Here is a 22,008-nt window from a genome sequence, read left to right on the forward strand (position 1 = left end):
TCGTCCCTCGCCCCTATACCTCTTTTAATGCACCCCAAGACTTTATTTGCCTTTGCAGCAGCTGACTGGCACTGGTTACTCCAGTTTAGTCTATTATCCACTAATACCCCCAGATCCTTTTCCATATCACTTTTCCCTAGCAGTACCCCATTTAGTGTATATTGGTGACATCCGTTCCTCCTGCCCATGTGCAGAACCTTACATTTTTCAACATTGAACTTCATTTGCCATTTTCCCCCCCAAGCCCCCGGCTTATCTCGGTCTGTTTGTAGCCGCACATTGTCCTCCGCTGCATTAATTATATTGTATAATTTTGTGTCATCTGCAAATATTGATATTTTGCTGTGCAGCCCCTCTATCAGGTCATTGATAAATATGTTGAACAGAGTGGGGCCTAATACTGAACCCTGTGGCACCCCGCTAGCGACTGTGGTCCAATCAGAGTACGAACCATTTATTACCCCCCTCTGCTTTCTATCATTGAGCCAATTTTTTACCCACTTACACACGTTTTCACCTAATCCTAGCTGCTTCATTTTGTATATTAGCCTATTATGTGGCACGGTGTCAAAGGCTTTAGAGAAGTCCAGATATACGAGATCAATAGATTCTCCCAGGTCCAGCCTAGAGCTTACTTCATCGTAGAAACTGATCAGATTTGTCTGACATGAGCGACCCTTCATGAATCCATGCTGGGGAGGAGTTATTCCCTTATTCTCCTTGAGGTACTCATCGATGGCGTCTCTCAGAATCCCCTCGAAAAATTTTCCCGTTACTGAAGTGAGACTTACTGGCCTGTAGTTACCAGGCTCACTTCTGCTCCCTTTTTTGTAAATTGGAACCACGTTGGCAATGCGCCAATCCAATGGTACTACACCGGTCTTGATAGTGTCTAGAAATATTAGGTATAGCGGCCTAGCTATCTCGTCACTTAGTTCCCTTAGTATCCTTGGGTGTAATCCATCTGGGCCCGGCGATTTATCAACTTTAGTTTTCTTTAGACGCTTCCGCACTTCCTCCTGCGTTAGGTATGAGATATTTTGTGAGGGGTTCGTTTTATTCCCCTGCATCTCGTGTGGCATTTCCTTTTCTTTTGTGAATACACTTGAGAAGAAACTGTTTAGTAGATTTGCTTTCCCTTCGTCGTCATCAATGATTTCTCCTGCATTGTTTTTTAAAGGGCCAGCGCTCTCCCTGCAAATCCTTTTGCTGTTTATGTAGTTGAAAAATAGCTTCGGGTTGTTTTTGCTCTCTTTTGCGATCCGTCTTTCTGCTTCCTCCTTGGCAGTTTTGATCGTATCTTTGCATATTTTGTTTTTTTCCCTGTATGATTTCAGCGCTTCTTCGCTGCCTTGTTGCTTTAGTAGTTTGAACGCTTTCTTTTTTTCGTTTATTGCCCCTCTTACCGTCTTGTCGAGCCACATTGGTTTCCTTTTAGCTGAGTTTCTTTTATTTTTAAAGGGAATGAACTGCTCACATGAGGTGATTAGGATCCTTTTGAACTCCTCCCATTTGTCCTCTGTACTGATATTTTTGAGGATGTTGTCCCAATTAATGTTACCGATAGTAGTTCTAAGCTCATCAAATTTTGCTTTACTAAAGTTTAGTTTCTTTGCCACTCCCTGATAAGGCTTCCTATTGATTGACAGCTGGAAGTTGATTATATTGTGGTCGCTGTTCCCCAAGTGCCCCTCAACCTGCACCCCCTTTATACATTCCGGTTTCTTAGTTAGTACTAGGTCCAGAGTGGCTCTCCCTCTTGTTGGTTCCTGCACAAGTTGGTTCAGGTAATTGTCTTTAATTACTCTCTAGAACTTATCACCCCTGTGAGATTTGCAGGTTTCGTTCTCCCATGTTATATCTGGATAATTAAAGTCCCCCATGATAATTACTTCGTTTCGTTTTGACACCTCTTCTATCTGCCTTAGTAGTAAGTTTTCAGTTTCTTCTGTTGCTTTTGGTGGTCTATAGAAAACCCCTATCAGGATTTTGTTATTTTTTTCCTCCCTGTATTTCTACCCACAGAGATTCCACCTGTTCTTCTCCTACTCCTATATCCTCCCGTAGCCTCGGCTTCAAGTTCGATTTGACGTACAGACATACCCCTCCCCCTTTCTGGTTCCTTCGGTCCCTTCTGAAGAGATTGTACCCCTGCAAATTCACCGCCCAATCGCACTTATCATCAAGCCATGTTTCCGTAATTCCGAGTGTATCATAGTTTTCATCAGTCATTCTCGCTTTAAGCTCGCCCACTTTACCGATCAGACTTCGTGCATTCGTGGTCATACAATTTATATCATTTTTTTTGTTTTTTAAATTTGTTTTGTTGCTATTCGTACTTATGGCTGATCTATCAGTTCTAACTGTACTAACCCCACCCCCTGCTCGACCCCCATTCCCTTTGCTTGGACGCGGATCGCTAGTTACACTGGCTACCCCACTATTTCTCATTTTACCCTCATTTGTGGGGAGCACCAAGATGGTGTAGGCAGTCTTATGTGTCATGCAATGCCCTCTGGGGAAAATATATGCTAATAAGGGATGGGAAGTGCTTCCATAGAGCCATCTTCTTATAAGTTAATCCCCACCTTTTATCAGGACTTACAATATGACTAAGAATGTAAATTAAATCACAGCCTTCTCCATAAGGAAGGTACACCCACTTGTAGACGGCTGTTTCATGGTTCTTGCCCTTAATCAGTGCAGGATTCTGGTTAGCTGGGTGAGAACCCTTCATTGTGGTGAAACGGTACCACCACGGCCATGGCATGTTTTGTCTCCCATTTACCTATTTGTCAGGAAGACTCTATATGCCATTTTTGATACTGTCCGGAAACGGTACATTCTGAACCCACATGGAAGACCTCCCACCCAGCCAATCAGAACTCTGCTGTGCACTCAGTGTATTATAGTGTTGCGGCTTCCAATATGGGGGCTAAAGACTTTTAAAATATAACCTCTGAAATCTCTGAAAGCTGCATGGTTAGCCCTGATCCCAGTTTCATCAGCACTGCACCCAGCACCTACTCCTTATCTACGCTAGAACCAACGACAGAGGAAGAAGTCTCCAGGCTCCTTTCCGTTGCCCGCCCCACCACCTGCGCTAGTGACCCTCTCCCCTCTCACCTCCTCCGCTCCCTTTCCCCAGCTCTCATTACTCACCTCACCACAATCTGCAACCTCTCCCTAACCTCTGGCACTTTTCCCCCCTCATTCAAACACTCCATTATATCCCCTCTGCTTAAAAAAAACAACCCTGGACCCAACTGATGCTGCTAACTACCGACCCGTCTCAAACCTCCCCTTTATCTCCAAATTACTGGAACGCCTGGTCTACTCCTGCCTTACTCGCTTTCTCTCTGACAACTCGCTCCTCGACCCCCTCCAGTCTGGTTTCCGCTCTCTACACTCAACCGAAACTGCCCTTACAAAAGTAACAAATGACCTGATGACTGCAAAGTCGAGAGGTGATTACTCCCTACTAATCCTCCTTGACCTGTCTGCTGCATTTGACACTGTCGACCATAACCTCCTTCTCACTATGCTCCACTCTATTGGTCTAAAGCAGGGGTCCCCAACCACCGGACCGCGGACCGGGGCCGGGCCGTTGGGTGTTTAGCGCCGGTCCGCGGCACCGCCGGGAACTTTTGCTCTAAATACAAGGCCCGCGGGCCGAATCCAGCCCGCTGCCTTGTGCTATGTGGCCCGTGGCGTGCCGATGCCGCGGACCACTGAAGCGATTACCAGCGGGGGTGCCGCAGCTCCCCGCTGGTAATCGCGATGATCCCAGCGCACACACTGACGTCTGTGCAGCCAGGATCCTCTTCCCCGAGTCCCCTGCTCATTAGTTCCGCAGGAGAGGACTCGGGGAGGAAGCGTTCCGGGCTGACGTCAGGGCAAGCAGACAGAGAGCGACAGCAGGGAGGAGGTAGGTTTATGGGTTGGGGGGCTGCCTATTACGGGGGGGACTGCCTATTACTGGGGGTGGGGTGGGGGCTACTTATTACAGGGGAAGGGGCTGCCTATTACTGGGGGGGACCTGCTTATTACTGGGGGGGGGGTTGCTTATTACAGGGGAAGTGGCTGGTTATTACTGGGGGGGTGGGGGCTACTTATTACAGGGGAAGGGGCTGCCTATTACTGGGGGGGCTGGTTATTACTGGGGGGGGGGGCTACTTATTACAGGGGAAGGGGCTGCCTATTACTGGCTGGGGGGACCTGCTTATTACTGAGGTTGTTGCTTACTGGGGGGGCTGGTTATTACTGGGGGGGGCTACTTATTACAGGGGAAGGGGCTGCCTATTACTGGCTGGGGGGACCTGCTCATTACTGGGGTTGTTGCTTACTGGGGGGGCTGCTTATTACTGGGGGGGTGGGGGCTACTTATTGCAGGGAAAGGGGCTGCCTATCACTGGGGGGGCTGCCTATCACTGGGGGGGCTGCCTATCACTGGGGGGGCTGCCTATCACTGGGGGGGCTGCCTATCACTGGGGGGGCTGCCTATCACTGGGGGGGCTGCTTATCACTGGGGGGGCTGCCTGCTTATCACTGGGGGGGCTGCCTGCTTATCACTGGGGGGGCTGCCTGCTTATCACTGGGGGGGCTGCCTGCTTATCACTGGGGGGGCTGCCTGCTTATCACTGGGGGAGCTGCCTGCTTATCACTGGGGGGGGGAGCTGCCTGCTTATCACTGGGGGGGCTGCCTATCACTGGGGAGGGGACGCCTATCACTGGGGGGGGACCTGCTTATCACTGGGGGGCTGCCTATCACTGGGGGGGGGACCCGCCTATCACTGGGGGGGGGACCCGCCTATCACTGGGGGGGGGACCCGCCTATCACTGGGGGGGGGGGACCCGCCTATCACTGGGGGGGGGGGACCCGCCTATCACTGGGGGGGGGGGACCCGCCTATCACTGGGGGGGGGGGACCCGCCTATCACTGGGGGGGGGGGACCCGCCTATCACTGGGGGGGGGGGACCCGCCTATCACTGGGGGGGGGGGACCCGCCTATCACTGGGGGGGGGGACCCGCTTATCACTGGGGGGGGGGGACCCGCTTATCACTGGGGGGGGGGGACCCGCTTATCACTGGGGGGGGGGGGGACCCGCTTATCACTGGGGGGGGGGACCCGCTTATCACTGGGGGGGGGGGACCCGCTTATCACTGGGGGGGGGGGACCCGCTTATCACTGGGGGGGGGGACCCGCTTATCACTGGGGGGGGGGGGGACCCGCTTATCACTGGGGGGGGGGGGGACCCGCTTATCACTGGGGGGGGGGGGGACCCGCTTATCACTGGGGGGGGGGGACCCGCTTATCACTGGGGGGGGGGGGGACCCGCTTATCACTGGGGGGGGGGGACCCGCTTATCACTGGGGGGGGGGACCCGCCTGTTACCGGGGGGACCCGCTTATTTCAAGGGGAGGGGCTGTTAATTACTGAGAGGTGGGGGCTGTCTATTACTGGGGGGGAGATAAATTATATACTGCCCTATGTGTGTACTGCCAGGACATTCTAAATGTCATAATTAAATAACAATGCACTAAACTCCAACTCCATAACCCCGCCCAATATAACCAAAGCCCCGCCCATATAACCAAAGCACCACCCATGTCCCGCCCAACCCTGCCGGGCCTTGTAAAAATGGTCTTGCTTGAAGCCGGTCCCTGGTGCCAAAAAGGTTGGGGACCACTGGTCTAAAGGACACTGCTCTCTCCTGGTTCTCCTCCTACCTCTCTGACCGCTCTTTCAGTGTTTCTATCTCTGCTCCACTTCCTCTTGCTGTTGGGGTCCCCCAGGGCTCGGTCCTTGGTCCCCTTCTCTTCTCTATCTATACTGCCCCAATTGGACAAACTATCCACAAATTTGGCCTCCAATACCATCTCTACGCTGACAACACCCAACTATACACCTCCTCTCGTGAGATCTCTGGACCATTCCTCCAAAATATCACCGACTGTCTGTCCGCTGTCTCTAACACTATGTCCTCCCTTTTTCTCAAACTAAACCTCTCTAAAACTGACCTCCTTGTCTTTCCACCTTCTAACTGACCTCCCCTCAACATCTCCATTCCAGTGTCTGGCACCATCATAACCCCCCGACGGCATGCCCGATGCCTTGGCGTCACACTGGACTCTGACCTCTCCTTTGCCCCCCATATCCAATCTCTGATCCAAACATGCCACATGCACCTCAGAAATATTGCTAAAATATGTCCGTTCCTCACCACGGACACGCTAAAGACGCTCGTGGTCGCCCTCATCCACTCCCGGCTTGACTACTGCAACTCGCTACTCATTGGCCTCCCCAGCACTAGACTCGCTCCACTCCAATCCATACTAAATGCAGCAGCTAGGCTCATTTTTCTATCCAGTCGTTATTCAGACGCCTCTGCATTATGCCAGTCGCTGCATTGGCCGCCCATCCACTGCAGAACTAAATGTAAACTCCTCTACCTCACTCACAAAGCTCTGCATGGCGCTGCGCCACCATACATCGCCTCCCTCCTGTCAGTACACCACCATACATCGCCTCCCTCCTGTCAGTACACCACCATACATCGCCTCCCTCCTGTCCGTACACCACCATACATCGCCTCCCTCCTGTCAGTACACCACCATACATCGCCTCCCTCCTGTCCGTACACCACCATACATCGCCTCCCTACTGTCAGTATACCACCCAGCCCGCTCACTCCGATCAGCTAACACCCTCAGACTAAACACCCCTGTAATACGAACCTCACATGCTCGCCTACAGGACTTCACCAGAGCAGCACCCATCCTCTGGAACGCTCTACCCCAAGGCATCCGGACAATTCCCAATGCACGAAATTTCAGACGTGCCTTAAAAACGCACCTCTTCAGGGAAGCATACCAAATCTCCTGACCAAGTCCCTCGCCCCTCCCTATGGTGCCCCACCCTGTTTGCCCTCTGATAAATGATCTGTACATGAAATTTCCTATTGCCTGTGTTCCCCACCCCCTGCACCTCCTGTACCACCCTCAACCCATTTGTGTCTAACCCAATGTACCTCACATTGTAATTGTTGTATTGTTTTGCATTTATCCATGCCTGAAAGCGGAATAAGTTGGCGCCATACAAATAAAGATTATTATTTATTATTATTATTATTAACCTAAAGCTATATCCAGTTTAGAGGTTTTTTTTAACCCCTTAACGCTATAGGGCATACAGTTACGTCCTGCAGCGTCGGGTTATGTATGAAGGGAGATTACGGGGCGGTCTACCTCCATACAACGTGGGTGCCAACTGTTTCTTACAGCGGACACCCGCCGGCAACAGTTCCGGTAAGCAGCGTGGCTCATCGGAGCTGTTAACCCTTTAAATGCCACAGCCAATTCTGACAGCGGAATTTAAATCCCCTGGTCGATTTTTGGGGGTTCCCATAAAGCAGCCCACAATGAGATTGTAGGGAGCAGTGCAGGTGTCATGGCAGCAGGGGGTCTTGTGAAAGGCCACAGGGCTGTCATGGCAGAATACGATGGCTTGATAGACTGTCCACTGATCGCAGTATGGTGTAATGCTGTGTCATTACATTATACTGCAGGAGTGATCAAAGCATAGGAAGTTGTAAGTTTTACTAATTATTAGAAGGGAAAAAAAGTGATAGAAGTTTAAAAAAAAACAAAAACCTTTTTGTCATATTTATAATAAAAGAATCTAAATAATAAAAGAAAAATACATATTTGGTAGCGCTGCGTCCGTAAAAGCCTGATCTATCAAAGTAACACATTATTAACCCCGCATGGTGAACGTCATCAGAAAAAAGAAAACCAAGAACGCCATAAATGTGCTATTTTGGTCACTCTGTCCCCAAGAAAAAATGCACTTGAAAACGATCAAATAGTCGTATGTACTCCAGAATGGTCCCAACGGAAACTACAGGACGTCCCGCAAAAAATGAGCCCTCACACAACTAGGTCAATGGAAAAATAAAGTGATGGCAGCAGAAAATTAAAAAAAAATCTTTGAAAAAATACAAGTAGTACAGCAAAAAAAAACAACCTATATGTTTGGTACACATCATACTGACCCATAGAGTAAAGTATCAGGTCATTTTCTTTGCAGTTTGTGCGCCGTAGAAACAAAACGCACTGAAAGATGGCGGAATTTTGCTTGTTTTTTTTTCATTTTACTCCACTTATAATTTTTTTTAAAATGGTAGTACATTGTTTGGTATATGAAATAGTTCCATTAAAATACAACTCATCCCGCGAAAAACAAGCCCTCATACAGCGACGGCGATGGATAAATAAGAGTTATGATTTTTTAGTTTCAATCAGTTTTTATTAAACATTTTCAATTAAAGCAGAATGGTATTGCACAGTATTGATCTGCCTGCATTATTCTGTCGCAGCATAGCTACACCCCCATCTCTGCACAATGCTTTTCTAACTGTGGCAGAGTATGTTAAATTTCTATTTCCAACAAAAAGGGGAAAACGAACCTAACTGAGGGGAAGGGGGGATCGTGGGAGAGATGGGGGGGCAGGTCTTGCTCTCTCTAATCCGCTGGCTGCTATGGGTCGAGGCGGCCCGTGTTTAGCCAGTTCTCGAAGGCGTCTGAGGATCTCATGGCTACCCATGGTCTCCAGAGATCATATGAGTTGGTCCTCTCGCCCTCGTCCCGTGGCCCTTCTACTTCATATCTCATGAGCATGTTGAGTTTTTCCATCCACAAAGTTCTTGTGGGAGGGGGACGTGGAGCACCATAGACTAGGGACAGACATCCTGACCGCTAGAATCACCAATCAAAGTAGATCTGACTTGATCTTTGCCATGGACCCTGGTATCATGAGCAGGAGGGCCATCTTAGCTGTCAAGGACACCATCGATCTGGTCATGTTGTTGTAAAGAAGTTCTACGTTTTCCCACAGCCCTCTGACTGGGGGGGCAGTCCCACCATATGTGGGTCATTGTCCCTGGGCTGACCAGACATCTCCAGCATACTGGGGAGATCTGGGCGTCCATCTGGTGGAGTCTCGACGGTGTCCTAAAGCAGCGCGATAGGATTTTGAAGTTCTGCTCCTGGATTCTACCGAACCTGGTGCTCTTATGACACATGCTAATGGCCTTCTTCCAATCAAGACTGTTACACTTCACCCCCAACTCGCGCTCCCACTGTCCCGTGAAGTCGGGGCGGTTGTCCTCTGTCCCGCGGGTTATCAACAGTTTGTATATTAATGAAATCCCGTGCTCCACAGGGGATGACAACATGCACAAGGTTTCAAAGCGTGTCAGAGGTAAGGTGCAGCAGAGTTATGATTTTTTAAAAGGGGCAAGGAAAAGGTGTGGGGGGGGGGGGGGCGCATGTCCTTAAAAGGTTAATGACCTTCAACAGCCACATTTTTGAGATTCTTTTTATATAGAAGATGGGAAAAGCTACACTTGCAGCATGCTGCGTTTTGGAAAAAATAGCCAGGGACCCCAAAAAAGCACCAAAAGTGAGGAAAAAAACACACAAAAAGTAAAATCGCTTTGTAGTGTTTTTTTCATAACATTTGGCTGTGGTATTTTTTGACAAAAGTGTCGAAAAATGCTGTTTGTGAAACCCACCATTAAATGGACGCTTCTATCACAGAGGGGTATTTGTTTATTTTTTAATCAATATTCACGAAATACTACTTTTGCAGTTTGTCTTTTTCCTCTAATTTGGCAATGCTGTGCAAATAGCAAAATGAAGCCCAAAGTATTACACATGAACAAACTAGCCCAGGCCTTACAACTCTGGCTGGGCATGAGTGATAATAGATGGAGGATGACTGACAGAAGAACAAAGCCAGGATACGGGATTGGGAGACAGAGAACAAGGCAGCTGTAGCTCCCGGAGCTCTTACAGTGGATTCCGATCGGAAATATTTAGTGAGATGCGTTTTATCTATTTCTGGGAAAGTATTTTCGCTACGGAACGTGCGTCCAGATGCCTGCCGTGCAATCCACAGCAATGTCCATTCATAGACACGCTATGCTTCCCTGCCCACGAGCGGAACTCAACCGTAATTTTCCGCTCGCGGGGGAGAATCGCAGCATGTTCTATTTGGTGCAGAAAATCTCGGATGGCTTCCCTTGCAGTCAAAGGAAGCCGTCCGTTCCGCGGTGAGCACTGTGGAAGTATCACGGGAATCCATGTCCTATCCCAGCAGTGACGCGTCGTGCCCTGCACTGCGCATGGGCTCGCCAGCCGAGACACTTGTGTGCGGATCCGGACAGATGAGTGTATGGGTCTCTGGGGGTCACTGGGTGTGATTCTGCTTTGAGATTTCACAGTCTGAATCCGACCCGGCTGGAGGCTTAAGTGAGAGTAACTGAACGATCGGTATTTAGACTGAATGATTAGTGAATGAGCCAACAATGATTTTTATGCTGCAGAAAATGAACGAAAAGCGACTATTTATCATTTGATCATCGTCTGCATTTACATTGGGCGATAATCCTTCATTTTTGCTTGTTTGGATGATTTATTTGGAAATTCGTTCCATGTAATAAGGCCTTAATTGGGTTAATTACTTGTCCAAAGCTGGGTGCCAAACACAAGGGGACTTGCATGGCCACCATTATTGTCACCCAAATTTCCTCAGAAATAATATAACTAAAGGCCCATTTAGACATTATTAGCCCATTATCACTCAAAATTAGCTCAAAAGCCATCTTTTGAGCGATAATCGTTGTCCAAATGTGCCCATCTTTCACTTCTCAGCCCCATCAACAGAACAGCTTATAAGCTGGACCGCATGCTGCCTGCTGTCCATGGTGCTGAATTCTCCACTAGGAGTCCGCAGCTGAACAATGGAGCCAATTACAGAGCTCAGACCTCCGGCATAGTTCTTTAACAGCTCCCAGAAGCTCAGTTGCATGCAAATGAAGCTAAAAACCTACTAACAGCAATTAGTGTCTATTAGTGCTTTATGCAAAACGATTGCTGATTTTTCAATCTTTTAAGATCTGTGTGTGTAAATGGGCGCTAAGTGTCCCTATTTCCTTGGAATATTTATTGAGACTATTGTAAGCAGAGTAACACAGTACCAAGGTAGCCTGGAGGAGACGCTGTTCTCCAGTACACTTGTACCACTGCTATGCCTGATGTCGGCACAACTTCAGGAGCCCCCAGGTTCTGTCGTCCTACCCCTTGGGTACACTACTCTGGGGAACCCTTTTTATATTTCTTCATATTAGAGCCCGACGACTCTTCTCGTTGTTTCCGAATGATTGAAAAGGGGTAAAGTAGTGCAAGTATTACCGCCGAGAGAACACTGCTAACCACAGACAGGAACTGATTGTACCGTTGTCAGGTCTCCGCCAAGTCCAATCATGTAGATGGGTGCAGCGCTCAGGAACTCCACCACAGATTCTTGTAAATAAAAAGGTTGTAGGGTTTTTAACTCCATAAAATACATGCAACATTTTGACCGAAAGAGCGGTCTTTGTCAAGCGTACATGCATGTGCCTAGCGCCAGATATAAATACACACGCCAATCACAATACAACACCTCCCGTCATGGTTTTACCCTTCCCATGGCAGGTGCATCATCAGACCAGTACATGGAACCAGGATAGTTCACTGGCGTCACGGCAAATCCACTTCCTCCAACGTAATGTATATGATTGTATGCCCATATGGGCTCATACACATCGGGGAAACCACAACGGAGGCTAAGACACGTATTCTATGGAGTCAATGAAGTCTGCAACCTTTGTATTTACAACACTCTGGAGTTCCTGAGTGCCTATCTACATGATTGGACTGGATGTTGGTGGCTGAGGGGTCTGAGGCCATTCACAGGAGCATGCACCGCTGCTGATTACTGCCCCCCACGGTGTGGTCACATTTGGAGTGCCGCTGACAAAACGTCTTTATTTGCAGGTCTCCGCAAAGTATAAAGATGAAGATGAACATGGTGACTCTTCAGTGGAGGACGGGGGACATTCGGGAAGATGCACCAATCTTAACAGGACGGAGACTCGCCACAGCCGCACTTTACCAGGTAAGAGGACCTTTATATCCAGGATGTGGAATCTTCTTCAAAGCAGACAAATCCACAACGTTTTTATACTGGACTTTCTTGAAATAGAACTTAAATGAGAAACGTAAATCTTCGCTTTGGATAAAGTTCTTGTGATCTCCATAATGCCTCACACAACCAGATTCGAATTGCGGATTCCACAATCGGCAGACGATCCACAGTAAAAAAAAAATAAATAAAAAAAAAAAGGGTGTATTTCTGCTTTTTTTTTTTTTAGCTTTTTTTTTTTTTTCCCCTTCCACTTGCGGATACAAATCGGGTATTCCACAAGTGGAAGGAGAAATTGAAGTATGCTTTATTTTAATGTCAATGAAGGCGTCCGACCCACAGCCCATCTGGAATTAACATTGCGTATGGGCTGCAGGTACCCGCGTCATTGCTAAGCGACGGCACGAGAAATGCAAACAAAAAAAGCCTGTATTGCGCATGGCCGATGGTGAGCCTCCTCAGTCTGTAATACAGGTTAGTGCCGCATACAAGGTCACCGACCGGGCTCTCAGACAGAATCCGCTGCGGGCCTCGCACATGCAGAATCCAACCTGATCGTGTGAGTCCAGCCAAATTGTACCTTTCTTGGAGGCCGGGGCTGAGGCTTGGTTGTATCTCGTCTACCAGGCCTTCTTGTTGGTCAGAGAAGTGATAAGTAATGAGTGATTTCTGGAAATACTTTGACATCTGCAATCCTTACAGGCATTATGCAAGACTATACTGAAAATGGGATTATACTGCTAAGAAGGGATTCTAACTTCTTTCCACAATGTCCTTCTCCCCCAACAGATTTCACTGGTGATACAGAAATATCCAGAGGGTCTCCTTCCCCCGTTTCTTTGCACGATAGTATGGCTGACCACACTATTGCTATAACCACAGGGACAGTGAAGTGCTCATCAGATCTCCAAGATATTGACAGTCCTGAGAACACTATGGAGACTTCTGCTCTATGTGAAGAACAATATCCCTCCAAGACCTTGATATCCACACATACAGCATATACTCAGTACTCGCATCCTTGTGTGCAGGAGGGTTCAGCCTCATGTGGCACAAAGAGTATCGCTGAAGGCGACCACCACAGCGAACATTCACCGTACACGTATACTCATGCTAAAGAAGAATCCACGTCGGATGAAGCACAAAATCTCAAGGACTCTGAAATCTGCACAGATCCCAAACGATTCGCCGATGTTTACGCACCTTTAGATCACAACGGTAAATCTGCATTTTCTCATGTTAAGGAGGAACCAGTCTCAGGAGATGAAGAGAATCTCATGGACCATCCATTACCATCGTGGATTTATACAAAAAGTGACAGCAAACTTAAAAAGAAAGATCCCATGTGTTTCATATGCGTAGAATGTGGAAAGAATTTTCCGTACAAGTCGCATCTCCTTCGCCATCAGAAGATTCACATGGAAGAAAGACCGTATTCATGCCCTGAATGTGGCAAAAGCTTTAAGTTGAATTCCAATCTTCTAAGTCATCAACGCATCCACAGCGGACAGCGGCCCTTCTCTTGTTCCCAGTGTGGAAAGTGTTTTATCAGCAAGTCTGAACTGGTTAAACATCAGAGAATCCACACCGGGGAAAAACCATACCCTTGCTTAGAATGCGGAAGACGGTTTTCAAGAATATCAAATCTTATTGACCACAATAAAATCCACACTGGTGAAAGGCCTCACTGCTGTTCGGAGTGTGGCAAGTGTTTCCGGCGTCATTCCAACCTGCAGAGTCACCAGAAGACTCACACCATTGATAAAGTGTATTCCTGCCCAGAATGTTCCACATGTTTTTTCACCAGCTCTGAATTACTGAAACATCAGAATGCTCACTCGGAAGGAAACAGTATTTCTCCACTGAACACAGTCAGTGTTATATAAATATACCGTCATGGGAAAAACGTAAGTACACCCTCTTTGAATTCTACGCTTTTACATATTGGGACACAAAAAAAATCTGATCCTTTAGGGGTCTTAAAATTAGGTAAATGCAACAGCAGCAGATGACAAGTCACACCGTGTCATTAGTGCAACAAAAAATAGGTCCAAATGCAGAAGCAATGTGTGAAAAATGTAATGCATGAATAGCTTGTAGAACCACCTTTAGCTGCAATAATGTGAAGTAAGCCTTTTCTTTATGGCTTTATCAGTCTCAGGAACTTTGGTCCACTCCTCCTTGCAGCGGTGCTTCAGCTCATTGCGGTTTGTGGACATTGGTTTAGGCACAGCTCTCTTGGTCTCCCGCCATAGGATCTCAGTTGGGTTGAGGTCTGGGCCATTGCGACACCTTGATTCTTTTCTCTTTCAGCCATTCTGATGTAGATTTGCTGGTGTGCTTGGGATTATTACACTGTTGCATGACCCAGTTTGGACCAATCTTTAGCTTTTGTATTGCCTCACGTCCGACTCTAGAATACTTGGTTATACAGAGAAGTTCATGGTCCGGCTGAATGACTGTAAGGGGTCCAGGTTTTGTGGCAGCAAAATAAGGTGAAATCGCCCCTTCACATTGTGGTTGCCAGTATGAGGCATTTGTGCTGATGTGCTTTAAGTTTTGCCAAATGTGACACTGGGCACTATGGCTAAACTCTCCAATTTGGTCTCGTCTGTCCCAAGGACATTGTTCCAGAAGTCTTGTGGTTTGTTCAAAAGCTATTTTGCAAACTTGAGCCGTGCTGCCATGTTGTTTTTTAGAAAGAGGCAGCTTTCTCCTGGCAGCCCTTCCAAACAAGCCGTACTTGTCCGGTCTTTCTAATTGTACTGTCATGAGCTTAACATACTGAGGCCTTTAGGGTCTTTGATATGTAGTTCTTGGGCTTTTTGCATTTTCTCTGAGCGTTGCATGGTCTGACTGTAGGGTGAATTTGCTGCAACATCAACTCCTGGGAAGATTGGCAATGGTCTTACATGGTTTCTAGAGTTGAGCGAACGTACTCTTTTGAGGTTGATGCTCGTTCGAGTATTAGCATACTCGATGGAGCTCGCTACTTGAACGAGCATCACGCAGTGTTCAACCCTGCCCCAGTTGTTTGCCCCTCCCCGCTGTGACGTGCCAGTTTTGGCCCCTCCCCACTGCGATGTAGCACGCGCGTCAACAGCAAATTTGCTACATCCACCAGGAGAGGCAGCAAGTAAATAGGATCCTTCATCCAGAAAGCATACAGAGTCGGGTTAAAATAACCTCCCAATCTTTATTGGTAAAAGACTGGCATTCTACAGCGACGTTTCGGCCAAGATCACTATGGCCTTTGTCAAGCTATCATACCAGCAACTGAACATATATATATATATATATATATATATACCATCATTAAAACATAATCATACTCACATGTGTGCGTCTGGAGGAACCACCAGCCATGCGTTCCGCCTGTAATGATAGCGTCCTAGTAGATACACTGCGCATGTCTGGAAAGCCTATGCCCATACAGTCACTAAGGGCAAGTAGTCTCAAAACCCTACTGCACAGGTGCAGCACGGACACAACCAATCAGAAGGAGGCACAGGCCATCATCATAGACGTCACCAGCAGACACCCAGCCTCCCACTGAAGTGAATCACTCTATCAAGCATACTTCATAGTGACTATGTCCATATTGCAGGGAAGGATGTCTCCTAACATTTAGCACATATATGTGATCAACTTAAGGCCAGTTAAAAGAAACCAAAAACCGGCCTCGTCATGTGCGTCATCGACACGCCCACTTCATTGGCATACAGGTCACAAGATATATAGTTATCCATGGCAAAGTCACATGATCATCTAGCGTCCATCACTGCCTGGCAACCTCTAAGGGCTCATAACTACCATATAGCTGTCATGCAGGAAGATAGACTAGATCTATTATAAAGATCTGGCCACATCAGACCAATATCATATTGCTTTGCTATATATATATTATATACACATATATATACACACACATTATATATATATATACACACACACACACACACTGTATGCTAGTCTATAACTGAAGTTCAATGCAGCTGACACTCCCAAATTTAGGAGCCCCACATTCATGCAATATAGTACCGATTCAAATATGCGTCTGTGTATACACCAAAAATATTAGAATATACCAAGAAAAAGATTTTACAAGAAAAATATGCTCTCAAATATACTTTATTGAAAAAAATTTCTTAATCATAAGAAAAGAGAAAAGAAACGCATGAAAAACACAGATCAGGCTACAGGAAAAAAAACAACACTGATCGGACTACAGGGAAAAGAAACCGGATCATGGCTAGGTGTACCCCCAAGATCGCACCTGCAAAAAAAATAAAACCAATGAGTAAAAATTCATATCAAGATATACAACATGACAAAGAAAAAGGGCGGAGATGACAATCGATTATTGTCAATATATGCAGACTATAGTCAAAGAAAAGGCATACCATCATATTCAATATTTAGGCCGTTGGGTTGAAGTGTATTTAGTTCGAAAATCCACTGCAACTCCAACCGCCTAAGTTTCTCTTCTCTATCGCCTCCCCTGATGTTACGTGGTATATGGTCGATAATGCGATACCTCAACTGACTAATAGAGTGATTAGCATCGCAAAAATGTTTCGCCACAGGGACATCTAATTTGCGTGTCCTAATCGTGCTCTTATGCTTACTGATTCTGTCTTGTACGTTTGGAATTTGGAATAGCGGATCCCAGGTGTCCGGGTCCGGATTGGGGCTTGCAAGACAAGTACGTATCTTGGAGAGTACCTCTTATTACGTGGTGCTGCTGTGACTTGTGTGTATACTTACTAACAGCAAATTTGCTGGCTGGCAGGGAGAGAGAGAGACCGGCACCTGGCGGCCCACATACAAAAATGCTCGAGTCTCCCATTGTAGTCAATGGGGTTGTTACTCGAGTAGAGCTCTCGAATTTTACGAAAAGCGCGACTCGAATAACGAGGACCCGAGCATTTGGGTGCTGGCTCATCTCTAATGGTTTCCAGTTGTGAATAATCTTTCTCACTGTAGAATATGGGCTCTAAATTGTCTGGAAATGACCTTCAGACCCTCCCCAAATTGATGGGCAGCGCCAATTGCTTCTCTAAGATCACTACTGATGTCTTTTCTCCTTGACATTGTGTTGGCACATGCCTGAATGCTACAGACCAGCAAACTGCCAAGACGTACTTATAGTCATACTTGCTTCTGATCGATTAATGAAGGGCATTTCATTAGCAGCGCCTGTTGCTACTTACATTCCTAATTCCTATGGAAGTAGTAAGGGTCTACTTAATTTTTCACAGACTGCTTTTGCATTTTGGCCTATTTTTTGTTAAATGACTAACTTTTCTTGTGCTGTTCATCTGGGGTTGTATTTGCTTACTTCTAAGACCTTCCAAGGAGCAGATGCATAACCATAGAATTCAAAGAGGTTTACTTACTTTTTCTCACAGCTCTACATGTTTGACCTACAAGAAATGTCTCCGAGGAAAAATATCCTTTGTTCTAATGTTGAAAGCAAGCTTATTCCACCCAAAATCCCTAGTAATACAAGTAATATATCTGGTTCTTCTGTAAAGGTTTGTCAAATGTTCTTGAGAGCCACATGTATTGTATTGCAGTAACAGACATTACATTAATGCGTCTATCCCTATGCCATATTCACATGACCCTGTATATACTCTTGTCAATGACCGAATGTGTTATTAAAGCTGAACTCCGACCAAAAGCATTGTAGCTTAGTTTGCTAAGTTCCTTGACAAACAGTCTTCTGCACTGAGGAGTTTGATAAAGTTAGTACATCTTTAGTACTTTGGATGACACTGGATGAGTATTGGGCCGCTTGCACACAAACAGATTTGCATTGCCGAATCCATAGTCAGCGTTCGCACCGCGGTTTTGCAGCGAATACCGTTCATAGTGTACTATGGAAAATGAATTCTTCCTGCACACTCGTGTAAACAAATTGCAATTTCCGCTTGCGGAGGAAAAATCACTGCATGCCCTATTTTTGTGCGGTGTCCGGCCAGCATCCATTAAAGTCAATCAAAATCTTCCGACCCGTGCCCTGTCCAAAATTGACTTTTTAAAAAAAAAAATTTGTATTGCGCATGTCAAACAGCGTCTCACCGCAACCATCGGCAGTACAGATTATGAAGAAAGAAGACGGGCGCGGACGCCAGCTGGGCACAGGGCTGGATTTCACTGTGGGCTCATGAATGCGGAATCCCACCCATTTGGGTGCAGGCGGCCTTAAACTATGTGCCGTTCCAATATAAATAATTCAACCCTCACTGCAATTTGGGCCAAGTTAATAAACTTTCAGCTGCTAAAGCGCAATTTAAATAGCTCAACACAACTCATAACAAGCGTTTTTCCAAATTCTACACAAAACGCCACTTTTAATGACAGTCGGTCTCCGAATGATTCCCCCTTCATAACAAGCACATTCAGTACTTAGTAGAGACCCTTTCCCTGTTGTGACCTGCTGCAAACATGATGGCAGCTTCTGGCAGCGTTCCTGGGGAATCTTATCTCGTTCCTCTTGAGCAATAGCCTCCAGTTCACTCATATTCTTGGGTTTCTGTCTGCAACCGCCTTCTTGAAACACCATCAAAGATTTTCTATGAGGTTCAAGTCAGACTGTATTACCCACTCCAAAATCTTCCAGGACTTTTGAAACCCAGCCTTGGTGGACTTTATGGTATGTTTGTTGTCCTGTTGGACGGTCCTAAGACGCCCAAGCTTCAGCTTCCTCGCAGTAGGCATGATGTCTTCTAGGATTTCCTGATACCTGTTTGAATTCATCTGCCCTCCACACGCTGCAGGCTTCCAGAGCATCACGGAGCTACTGCCATGCTTTGGTGCCAGCTTCCTCTTTCTGGCATGTCCAGGCAGTGTGGCCACTATTGCTATTCTGAGGTTGCAGTACTCATTACAAGTGGCATTTAGTGTTAAATTTGGAAAAACTGCGCCCCGTAAAAATGCTTTAAGGATAAAGTTGGGGACTCACCTGGTGCTCAGTGGGATCCATCCTATCTGAGGGGACCCACTGGAACCTCGTATCCATAGAATCAAAAACTCAGGTCACAATCCAGATCCACCATCCAGCCATCACCGGAGAGCCAGCCGACATCAAATCCACCACAGATGCTAAAAGTATTGTTTTTTAGATCTTGAACTATTTATTATAGACAATGTTATTCAAAGTAAAACACATTTTAAAAAGGTGGCCATGAATAGTTTTTTAGATTTTACGAGTTGTCATGCTAATTTTTGGAAGAAAAATCTACCGTACGGCCAAATAAAAAGAATTGGACGTAACTGTACACAAGAGGAAGACTTTGAGGCACGAGCTAAAGTGGAAAAAAACGTTTTAAACAGAAAAAGTAGCCCCAAAAGCTTATGCGTTAAAAAGAACTGATGAAAACGTAAAGGTAAGGGGTTAATAATAGTAAACAGAACCCTCTAGTGTCCCTCGATAAGAGGATATAATGCGAGAGAAAGATGAAAAGAATAAGTCACCTTTATTCCTAAATCTAGTCAGAATCAGTGAGAGAAGGTTTTACAAAAGAATCGGAATACGCTGGGAGTGATCCCTACTGGAATGAAACTCTAGAAAAACTACATTGGTATTTAAAAAAAATAAAACTTTAACAAATATTTTAGCCCCTAATCCGATAAAGAAAAATACCACTAATAAATATAAACATTTATTTGGTAAAGAACAAGTGGGTTCTTTTAACCCCTTGAGTGGCGGGTTTCCTACCACCCTGTCGTGCCCACCAGGGCAGGTTTTTTAAAATGGTCTAATCATTGAATTTCAACTAGTTTTGCAGTTGCGTCTCAAGAGCCATAACTTTTTCATTTTTCCATTGACATGGCCATATGAGGGCTTGTTTTTTGCGGGACAAGTTGTGATTTTTTAAACAGGGGGGAGGAAAAAAAGAAATGGGGAAAAAAGAAAAAAAGGGGCCATGTCATTAAGGGGTTAAATAATGTATTAACTTCCTTCTCTGGGTCATTATGACGCATGGATACCACATGTGTGATTGTATTTTTGATTTTTTACAAAGTAAAGGGAGACAAGTGTTTTTTTTATTTTTTTCCTTTTTTTTTTTTTCCTTTTTTTTTCCTTTTTTTTTTTTTGTCCCTTTAGGAGACTTCCACAGGGACCCATCAGGACCCCTGATCACATTCCGGGGGTCCGATGGTGACAGCCCTTTACATGCTGCACTGACAGCCCTTTACATGCTGCAGTCACATAGACTGCAGCATGTAAAGGGTTAACACAGCAGAGATCGGAGGTTTTCTCTGATCTCTGCTGTAAGAGCTGGTACCTAGCTGTCCTCTGACAGCTAACAACCAGCTCTCCCTGCCACAGAGACCATCGGCTTGCTTCTGACAAGCCGATGGTCTCTATGGCAACTTGTAAACAAAGCAGGACATTGCCGACATGTCGGCAATATCTTCTGCTGGTTTTTCAAAGCCCTTGCACTGCTCTGTGTGGGTCTGTGCAGGCAGAGCACAATGTCACAGCTTGTGGCATTGTGCTCTGCAGCTCCCATAGTGATACATAGCCCAGAAATCTTCCGGGCTATGTTGCTATGAGCAGTGGAGCTCGTCCCCGAAAATTTTCCGGGCGTGCCACTCAAGGGGTTAAATGTGGGGAAACGAGCGGCCAACGCAGCTGACATCACCCATGAGATAGAAGGAAGACATTCAGGCAACGAGAGAATATACTCTGAGCGTAAAAATGTGGCGGATCTATTGGAATGTCCGAGCAAAGACAATCTATGGAGAGAACTAAAAGTAACAAACCGTAGTATTCCACGTCATTCTCTGGAATCTCACGGTGGGGATAGTAGTTCTCTACCGATAACGCCTATAGAACAGGTCCCTATAGAATCAATAGAAGCGTTACAAAATAAAGAAATGTTTTGGATTTTCCGTTTGCAGACATTAGTCCCGCAGGGTCTTAATGAGCAACTTGAGAACATGTAATAAGTAATAGGAATTCTTTTTATATAAATGTGTGTTGTGTGCTATTTATTTGATGATTGTTTTTATCCTATTAGGTTGCTGATTTGGAGCACCTGACAGCCGATTGGTGTTTTTTCCCCCCTTGTTAACAATGTGTTTCGGAATGTCATTTATTTATGAATGGATCGAGTTACATAGAAGTAAAAATGGAACGCAGATTTACGTTCCTTATTATTTACTATTGAAACGCATGATACGCTCCAAAGCATCACATGACACCCGTCATGACGTCATTGGATATGCTCCTCCCGCTGGAACGCACATGATGTTTGGCGTCTAGCGAGGTAAGAGCACTTATTGTATATGGCGTATATATATGTGTGTAGGTCTAATTGTTATTGCTTGAAAAAGGCTTTGTGCCGAAACGCGTTGCAATAAAAGTGACTGCATATTAACCCATTGTGGGGATTTTCCTACTCTGTGCTCTGGATCCTGCGAGCGCTGAATCTACTTTTCTTTTTTGCTTGTTATATTAGTTGTGTTGCGCTATTTATACTTTTTTGCAGCAGCATAAAGTTTGTAAATTTGACAAATCAACCTAGTTTGCAATGGGGTGGTGGGAGGTGTGTGAATAGTCTTGATTGCAGCTGTAATTGGGCTTGACTACAGGGGTTTTGAGAAAGTAGGTGAATTTAGTTAATGCTTGTGTCGTGGATTTACTTTGTGCCCAACAACTTATTCAATTAGGAATGTTTACACCCTTCCATATTAATTCTGAATTGATAATGCGCATAAGAAGTTTTCACACTGACACAGGTTCAGCATGTATAGCTTCCTCAATTCTACTTTAATGTTGGGCGCGCAGCCTCTTTTAAAAGAGTTTAACATATCTGGGCAGGTCAAAGATTACATAGATACAACGTATTGTTTAATTATTGGACAAGCATCTTGCAATTCTTCCATCCTCCGGTCATCTGTGATTGGCCATCAGGTGGTGGATGAAATGAGTGGGTTGTCTTGGACCCACGTGTGGTTCCT

General features: G+C 45.9%; 1 protein-coding gene across 4 annotated transcripts in view; it reads left to right on the forward strand.

Annotated features, from left to right (window-relative positions):
* Nucleotides 1-21,433, forward strand: part of LOC136588108 (gastrula zinc finger protein XlCGF48.2-like) — a 30,934-nt gene extending 9,501 nt beyond the window's left edge. For 3 of the 4 annotated variants that reach the window (XM_066587074.1, XM_066587075.1, XM_066587076.1), the window contains 2 exons: nt 11,883-12,003; nt 12,820-19,889. In XM_066587074.1, coding sequence (XP_066443171.1) covers nt 11,883-12,003; nt 12,820-13,916 — 1,218 coding nt within the window. In that variant the 3' untranslated portion in view covers nt 13,917-19,889. Of the gene's footprint in view, nt 1-11,882; nt 12,004-12,819; nt 19,890-21,065 lie in introns of those variants that run through there. The other variant, XR_010787537.1, reaches the window with a different exon arrangement.
* The last annotated feature ends 575 nt before the right edge of the window (nt 21,434-22,008 follow it).

The sequence above is a fragment of the Eleutherodactylus coqui genome, chromosome 13, assembly GCF_035609145.1.
Source record: "Eleutherodactylus coqui strain aEleCoq1 chromosome 13, aEleCoq1.hap1, whole genome shotgun sequence".
Lineage (NCBI taxonomy): Eukaryota > Metazoa > Chordata > Amphibia > Anura > Eleutherodactylidae > Eleutherodactylus > Eleutherodactylus coqui.